Consider the following 8,731-nt stretch of genomic DNA (forward strand, 5'->3'; position numbering starts at 1 on the left):
ATGGCCCGCCCTTCGTCCTCGCGTCGGGCCAGGCGGAGCTGGTGGCCGCTCCGCCCCTTGGTCGCTGCTACCGCCGCCGCCATGGCGGAGCAGACGGCGGGACCCCCGGCGGAGCCGCCCGGGGACGAGCCGGAGCCGGAGGAGGGGGCGCGGCGGGCCGGCTGCGCGCGCCCGCGGGCCGTGGAGCCGGTGCTGCTGCTGGCCACGTTGGCCATGGGCTTGCAGGGTCCGCTCTGCACCCAGTACTTGTGGGAGCGCCTCGGCGCCGGGAACGGCAGCGCCGCCCGGCAGGGAGGAGGATGCGCCAACGGGAGCGGCTCCGCGAAGCAGGAGGAGGTGCGTCGCCCTTCCAGGCGCAGGCCGGGCCCCGAGGGGCTCTCCGGGCGCCTTGAGGGCCAGGGACCCCGGTGGGTGCCCGGCGGCAACGGGCAGCCTCTTCCCGGGAGCTGGGGCTTGGCTGGGGTAGACTGCGCCTGAACGGGGAAGCTCACCGGGCAGCCAGGCTCTCTGCAGCCGGGAACGTGCCTGGAAGGAGCCAGGCACGTTCTTGCTCCATCAGGATCAGGACTGCTTGCACAGACTGGCAGCAGTTCTCCTCTAGGTTTCAGGCTGGGGGTCCTGCTGTTGTTGCTGCGTTTGTTTCTCTCCCACCTTTTGCTCCAGGCTGGGACTCGAGGTGGGACTACAGATAAAAACAAACGCAGGAACACAGATAAAATAGGGAAAAGCCATTAAAAAGTTTTTAAATAGGAACTGAATAGAAACCACATATTTAAAAGAAAATGAAGTAGAATGTGTGTATAAAAGATAATAGGGGGTCTGTGGCTTTTTTTGTTCTTACTTTTATTATGTATTTCATGTTTTTATCTTGGATTTTAATGCTGGGAACCAACCTGAGATCTCTAAATGAAGGGCGGTATACAAATTTTAAAAACAACAACAACAGTAATAATAGCAGCATCAGCCTTTATGGCATGCCTAAGAGACTGCAGACGTATAGACCAAGTCAGACTCTCTGGACTCACAGCTCAGTATTGCCTACACTGACTGGCAACAGCTCTGCAGGGTTCCAGGCAGGGGACATTCCCAGTTCTAAGATATTTATTTATAATAGATATTTATATACTGCTGTATCGTAAAAATATATTACAGCGGTTTGCAACAATGTAAAAACATAAAACCGTACGATAAAATAGTAAAAAAATGAAATTGAGTTAAAAGCAAACAAAGAACAAAAAGCAAACACCAGCCAACCCTTGTATTCTTCATGGCCTGCCTTGACCAGGCGGAATAGAAAGGTTTTTAGTAGGTGCCCGCTGCATCTCCAGTGGCAGGGAGTTCCACAGGACCCTAGAGGCTTGGTTTCTTGTTGTTGTCGTCAAGTGAGCCGCACCATGGGTGATCTCAGTGAGCAAGCTGGGATAGAAGGGTTCAGGCGTCCCCTTAGGGATTGTAGATGCAAGTCACTCGGGGCTTTGTACATTAACGCAAGACCCTTGAACGCAGCTCGGCAGCAGGTGGGCATCCTTTGTTCTTGGCCAGCAGCTCCCGCCAGCAATCTTGCCGCACTGGTTGTAGCTTCCGAACCAGGCCCAAGGGCAGCCCCACAAAGAGCGCCTTGCAGTAGTCCAGCTCCCTCCTCCGGCCTCACGGCCCTCTGCCTTCCTCTCTCTCTCTCAGGAGCTGGAGACCCTGGTGGCCCACTGGAACCTCTACCTCAACCTGGCCGGCTTCCTGGTGGGCCTCTTCTCCGTCACGCTGCTCGGCCCCTGGAGCGACTCCGCGGGGCGCCGCCCAGCCCTCGCCCTCGCCTCGCTGGGCATGGCTCTGCAGGCGGCCATCTTTCTGGCGGTGATGTCCCTCCGGCTCCCCGTGGGCTGGCTCCTTCTGGGCCGCATCCTGGCCGGCCTCTCGGGCGACTACAACCTCATCCTGGCCGCCTCCTTCGCCTACGCGGCTGACGTCAGCGACCGGCGAGGGCGCACCTTCCGTGTGGCCGTCCTGGAGGCCTGCCTGGGCCTGGCGGGGATGGGCGCCAGCCTCCTGGGCGGGCAGTGGCTCCATGCCCAAGGCTACGCGGCTCCCTTCTGGCTGGCCCTCTCTGCTAGCCTCACCGCTGCTTTCTACGCCGCCGTCTGCCTGAGGGAATCGGTGGCACCCAGGCGGCCCGCCAGGCTCCTCACCCTCCGACATTACGCCTCCGTCCTCCGCCTCTATGTGCCCGGCGCCCAGGGCTGGGAGTGGCGCAAGCTGCTCCTCTACACCCTTGCCTTCTTCCTGGTGGTCAGCGTGCATTTCGGGGCCTCGGACCTGCTGGTGCTGTACGAGCTGAGCACCCCACTCTGCTGGGGCTCGGAGCTCATCGGCTACGGCTCGGCCGCTCACTACCTGACCTACCTATCCAGCTTGTTAGGGCTGCGCCTGCTGCAGACCTGCCTCGAGGACGGCTGGGTGGCCGAAGCTGGCCTGCTCTCCAACGTCCTGGGCCTGGGGACGATCGCGCTGGCGAGCACCACACCCCTGATGTTCACAGGTGCTGCTCCTGGGAGAGGAGGCATTGCTTGAGGGTTGGAGAATTGGGGCACCCGGCGGTCATCTAGCCCAACTCACCGGCCGCGCAGGGGTCACAGCTAAAGAGTCCCTGGCAGATGGACACCCAGCCTCTGCTTAAAAGCGCCCAGCGAATGGGAGTCCATCTCCCAAGCATCTGTGTAGAATAGGAAGCTGGACCAGAATAGGAAGCTGGACCAGGAAGCTGGCCTGATCCTGCTGCCGGGCTCTCCGCATGGAGGCCTACTGTGGGAGCAGAACCTCCATGCTCGGGGGCAGCCTACCCCTGAAGACCAGATGTGCAGGAAGGAAGAACCGTTGCCCTTGGCTCCTGCTTGTGGGCTTCCCGTGGGGGCACCTGGTAGGCCACTGTGGGGACAGGGGGTTGGGCTAGAGGGGCCACTGGCCTGATCCATTTTGTTCTGTGCTACGTGCCCTCAGTGTCGGGAGGCAGCGTGCCTCTGAATTCCTGCACTGCGGGGGTGGGACTAGATGACCCCTGGATGTGCCTCCACCTCGAGAGATTATAAGATGGGTGGGAAGTTCAAGCGAGGAGATCACACTCAGGACCCAAGTGCAAATGCGGCCTTCCCTTTGGGCTATCTGGCTGCCACAGGAAGCCATGCTAGAATTGCAGAATTGTAGAGTTTGGAGGGAACGCAAGGATCATCTAGCCCTCTGCAGTGCAGGAATCTTTTGGCCCAACTCGAACCCAGGACCCTAGATTAAGCATCTCCTACCAACAGAGCTCCTTGGGCCTGATCCAGCAGGCTCTTATGACGCTCTTGTGGAACCTCCAGGCCCAGAGGCAGTCTATCTAGATTCCTAGAGAGCACTAACTGTGTCCCCCCTCCAGCGTCAGAGACAATCAGTGCGTCTGGGTGGCAGTTGCTGGGACATCCAAGGACACTTAAGTTTGCCCCAAACTGAAGTCCGCCATGTTAGTTCATTTCAGTGGGTCTCTTCATTTTCTTTCCCTGACAGGATATGGCCTCCTTTTCCTCTCCATGACTGTCACGCCTGTGATCCGCTCCAAGTTATCCAGGCTGGTTGATGAGAAGGAGCAAGGTAAGCAGAGCAAGGGTTCAGTGACCCACAGCCAGATCACCTGACCCACAATGCATTGGGGCAAACATGGCCAACAGCTAGGACTGATGGGAATTGTAGTTCAGTAATATCTTGAGGGCCCCATCTTCCCACTGCTACCATAAGGACTAGAGACTTAGAAAAAACAAACTCAAAAGTTCCTAGTCCTCGTGGCAGGAGTGGGAAGCTTTGGCCCTCCAGCTGTTACTGAGCTACAGCTCCCCCCAGCCCCAGCAAGCCTGGCAGAAGACGGAGGATGGCGGGCGTTGCGGCTCAAGGGGCCAGGGCTCCCCACTCCTGTCTTGGGGGCGCAAAGAGGCGCTCGGGAGCATGCCTGCCCAGGTGGCAGAATATAAGATTTGCAGGGGGTGGCAGAGGGCAGAGATCCCTTGCCCCACATCTCTCTCTCTTCTCCCATGAGCAAAATCCTTAAATAATTGCACTGGTAACGAGCTGCAAGAATCAGCGGTTGTGCATTTACTGGAGAAGCACGACATGAGCTTCAGGCGTTGTTTGGGTGGCTGGTGGGAGTTGTTTCTCCAGCAGACTTGAGGGCCTCACCTCTCTCCCAAACACCCCTCCTGGGTAGGCTCCCAAATCAGCTGACACCTGTGTGTGTGTGTGTGTGTGTGTGTTTTGTTGGGGAGAAAGAGCAAGTTCAGATCCCCAGCTAGGAAGGTCTGGACATCACAGAACTACAGTTCTCAGCACCCTGGGAAGAGCAGACTCCTTCATAAGATGGTCTCTCCTTGACTGGAGAGGTCAGGTGGGCCACCTGTCAGGAATCCTTGAGCTGCAATTTCTGCATTACATGGGGTTGGACTAGAGGACCTTTGGGGACCCCTTCCAGCTCTATGATTTTATGAAAACACCCACCGTGTGGGGTTGGGGGCATGCCCGTTGGGTGTCCCATGCGTGCTTCAGCTCTCTGCTCTCCCCTCCAGGCGCTCTCTTTGCTGCCGTGGCCTGCGTGGAAGGTCTCTGCTCGCTGGTGGCCACAGGGGTCTTCAACTCCCTTTACCCCGCCAGCCTCTCCTTCATGAAAGGCTTCCCCTTCCTCTTTGGGGCCGTCATCCTCCTCGTTCCAGCCGCCATCATCGGGTAAGTCCTCCTCTCTCCATCTTGACCATCCTGGCTTCCTGCATCGCACGGTCACCTCAAACCCCATAAGAGCCGCCTGGCTGTGGCTGAGTCAGGCCAAAGGGAGCCCTGGTGGCAGCTACTCAAACTGCAGCGTGACGACAGCCTTCCGTTGTTATTTATATAGGAAGAAATGGGATAAGTGTAGAAGGATAGCCTGGCTTGTTCAGGCAAAGGGGCCCATCTAGTGCAGCCTCCTGTTCTCACAGAGGCCAACCAGATGCCCCAATGGGAAATCCACAAGCAGGATCCAGGCACAAGAGCAACTCTCCCCTCCTGCAGTTTCCAGCAAGCTGGGATTCCAGCTGCCTCCAACCATGGAAGCAAAGCAGAGCCTCCTAGCTAGGAACCCTCCAGAGCCCTCTCTTCCTCCATTAATTTGTCTAATCTTCTTTAAAAGCCATCCAAGTTGTTGGCTAGCCCTGTCTCATGTAGGAGGGAGTTCCACAGTGTAACTCTGCACTGTGTGAAGAAGTCTCAAATCTTCCATCAACAGTTTCATTGGATCTCCACTAGTTCCAGTGTTGAGAGAGGGAGGGACAGTCTTTTCTATTCACTTTCACCCTGCAATGCAGAATTCTATAAATTCCTGTTGCCATTTAAACTAAAAAGTCCCAAACACCACAATTTTTCTTCCACCCCTCTTGATCCATTTGGGTTGCCCTTTTCTGAAACATTTTCCAACTCTGCAATGTCCTTTTTGAGGTGAGCAACCAGAACTGTACATAGTATACCAAATGCAGTTGTATCGTGGCATTATAAGAGCTGCAGTTTTAATTTTTGTTTTCCTAATAATGCCTGGCCTGGCACTCGCCTTTTCCGCAGCTGCTGCACACCCTGGGCTCTATCGGCTCCATTCCTCGGAGGTCCTTAACTCTGCCCTTTTTCTCTCTCTCTCTCTCCCCCTCCCCACCCCAGGTGGATCGAAATCCAGGATTCAAAACCTGACTACAGCCACTTTGCCGACATGCCTGGTCCGCTGCAGGAGGCGGAACAATGACCAGCTGAACCTGAGTTGCCACGCTTCCGGAAACCAGCAGCTGATCTCTGCACATGCCTCTCCAATGACTTGAAAACAATTTCCTCTTGGCTCTTCACGTTTGGCCTTTTAATGTAACTTGGGGGGGGGGTGGTTAACTTTCCTCTGAGACATGCCTTGATCTCTGTGTTACTGGATTGGGTGTGTCATGAGGACTAGAACCTTTCTTCAGATCTGTGGAGCTGGGAGTAGGAATCCTAACCAGGGGAGTGAGAGAGAGAGAGAGTGTGTGTGTGTTAGTGGGCTTTGTGTGTGCCATTCACATTGGCTTTTAGGGGAGATCACAAAGAAAGCCCCCTTTTCTCTCCCACGAATCTCTTCCTTGCTCGTTCTGGGGGTATCACCCACCCCAGCAGTGGGGAGTATTTTCCTTTCCCAGTGGGGCAGCTGCCGCTCTTTCCAGCCCTGTCTGTCGCAAGAGGATTCCCGTCTCCAGGAAACGGAGAGACAGCGAGTTCATCCCAAGAAAGCAGGCTCCTAGGATGGGCTTGGGTGCCAAGGAGGAGGCGGCCCATCTCTCGATGACAGCTGACCCTCCTGTGCCAAGGGAGGTGGTGCCCCCCTCCCACTCAAGTTTGCTTCCCCATTCGTACTTGGAGGGGAAATTGCTGGTGGCAAATTGCTCCCGGCCCCACATGGGCGAGGGTGTGCATCAAAGGACGTGTCGCAATAAAGTTGGAGGTGTGTGCTGATAAGATGCTCACTTCTCTCTTTGCCCTTTTGTGGCACATTGGCACTCTGAGATGTGCCAACTGGGGCCCTAAAGAGCGGCCTTGGAGATGCATCTCAGCCTGGGGGGGAGGGAGTGTTTTTCCACTCCTTCCCGTGTCCTTCTGCACCGAGAACAGATAAGAAGGAAGAGCTGGCAATTCAAGAACATCATGAGAACATTGGAAAAGGCTGCTGGGTCAGGTCCAAAGGGGCCCACCGAGTCCAGCGTCCTCTTCTCACAGTGGCTAACCAGATGCCCCAGTGGGACCGCCCCCCAGCAGGACCCAAGCGCCCTCTCCCCTCCTGTGATTTCCAGCCCGTTTGCATGCAGGATGATGATGAAGAAGAGTTTGGATTTGATATCCCGCTTTATCACTACCCTAAGGAGTCTCAAGGGATGCAGGTGGCGCTGTGGGTTAAACCACAGAGCCTAGGACTTGCCGATCAGAAGGTCGGCAGTTTGAATCCCCGTGACGGGGTGAGCTCCCATTGCTCGGTCCCTGCTCCTGCCAACCTAGCAGTTTGAAAGCACCTCAAAGTGCAAGTAGATCAATAGGTACCACTCCGTGCGCTGCTCTGGTTCGCCAGAAGCGGCTTAGTCATGCTGGCCACATGACCTGGAAGCTGTATGCTGGCTCCTTCGGCCAGTAAAGCGAGATGAGCACCACAACCCCAGAGTCGGCCATGGCTGGACCTAATGGTCAGGGGTCCCTTTACCTTTTAAGGAGTCTCGAAGCAGCTAACAATCTCCTTTCCCTTCCTCCCCCACAACAAACACTCTGAGGTGAGTGGGGCTGCGAGACTTCAGAGAAGTGTGACTGGTCCAAGGTCACCCAGCAGCTGCAGATTACGAGTCCACCACTCTTAACCACTACACCACACTGGCTCTCAAGGATGTCCTTGCAGAGCCGCTGCTGCCAGTCAGTGCAGGCTGACCCAGTGGTCTGGCTCAGTACAGAGGCACCTTCCAAGTGACCCATGAATCTGGTCCTTAAAATTGACTGGCAGGGGTGCAGTTATTGGGGGTCATCAAGACCAAGGCCCTGAGTGGGGGAACTTGGTGGTGGCTGAGGGGGGACCTTCCCTGGGCCCTCGGTTGCCTGTCTCCCACCCAAGCGCTACCTGGTCCCCCCCTTCCCGCAAACCCTCCAACTGAAAGGCACCCATAATTTAGGAGAACGGCTCACTTGGGCGCCTGTGTAATTGATGTTCCCTTCCAACCCCGCTCAAGTTTCCTCCTGACTCTACAAACTCCACGCCGCTCCGGGACCACGGAGGAGAGTCCACAAGCCTGGCACGGGCAGGAAAGGCTGGGTGCTGGGATGGCGGCTGAGAGCAGTCCATCCCGGAAAGCGAAAAGATAAGATATATAAAAGCCAAGGAAGAATAAGGGGCTGTGTTCAGCACAGCAAAGCCTGGCTTGTTCTGCTGCTACTCCTAAGGCACACTGGGGTTTTTGCAACAGGTCAGATGGCTCTCTGTCAGGGATCCTTTAGCTGCGATTCCTGCATTGCAAGAGGGTGGACTAGATGAGCCTTGGGGGGCCCTTCCAGGAGTAGTGAGCAGCCCTGCTCTTTCTCCATGCCACGCATAACCTTATGAACTTCTATCATGGCGCCTCTTTCTCACATCCCCAATGCTGCAACCTTTTTCATGTTGAGAATTGTTCCACCCCTTTAGCTGTTTTGGCTGCCCTTTTCTGAACATCGCCTTTTTGAGGACTGTACTGTACACAGTTCTCCAAATGTGGCCGCATGATAGATTTCTATAACGACATCATGATCCTGGCCGTTTTGTTTTCAGTTCCTTTCCTAACCATCCCTTGCATGGAATGCGCATTGTCGCTCGGTCAACCTCACTGAGCTGTCTCTTGGGACCACAAGTCTGCCGCCTGCAATCCAGGGCCCCAGGAGCAGGTACATGAAATTAAGACTTTTTTGACCCGACATGCATCATTTAACACTTGTTTGCATTGAATTGCATTTGCCGTTTTGCCACCCATCTGCTCCATTTGCAGAGGTCCTTTCGGAGCTCTTTGCAATCTCTTTTGTGTTTAAACGTCCTGAACAATTGAGCATCATCAGCAAGCTTGGCCACTTTGCTGCTCCTTCCCAGCTCTAGATGGTTTATGAAGGGGTTTGAAAAGCAGTCATTTCCTAAACCTCTTACAATTTGCTTAACTTAAAAAATAGATGACCAGACACC

The 8,731-nt window shown here is 55.4% G+C and overlaps 1 protein-coding gene and 1 long non-coding RNA gene across 2 annotated transcripts; one reads left to right on the plus strand and one right to left on the minus strand.

Annotated features, from left to right (window-relative positions):
* Positions 1-6,510, plus strand: SLC46A1 (solute carrier family 46 member 1; the record flags this gene model as incomplete). The annotated part of the gene is made up of 5 exons (XM_079955967.1): positions 1-336; positions 1,681-2,533; positions 3,535-3,618; positions 4,581-4,737; positions 5,695-6,510. 5 exons carry the CDS (start codon positions 1-3, stop codon positions 5,774-5,776), a joined length of 1,512 nt encoding a protein of 503 aa, XP_079812093.1. The 3' UTR covers positions 5,777-6,510.
* LOC307204417 lies at positions 5,903-7,022 on the minus strand. The gene is made up of 2 exons (XR_013833684.1): positions 6,795-7,022; positions 5,903-6,758 (listed from the first exon to the last, which is right to left on the minus strand). It is a non-coding gene; the product is annotated as an uncharacterized lncRNA (long non-coding RNA).
* Between the last annotated feature and the right edge of the window lie 1,709 nt (positions 7,023-8,731).

Source organism: Podarcis cretensis (assembly GCF_951804945.1).
Source record: "Podarcis cretensis genome assembly, chromosome: 15".
In the NCBI taxonomy this organism is placed as follows: Eukaryota; Metazoa; Chordata; class Lepidosauria; order Squamata; family Lacertidae; genus Podarcis; species Podarcis cretensis.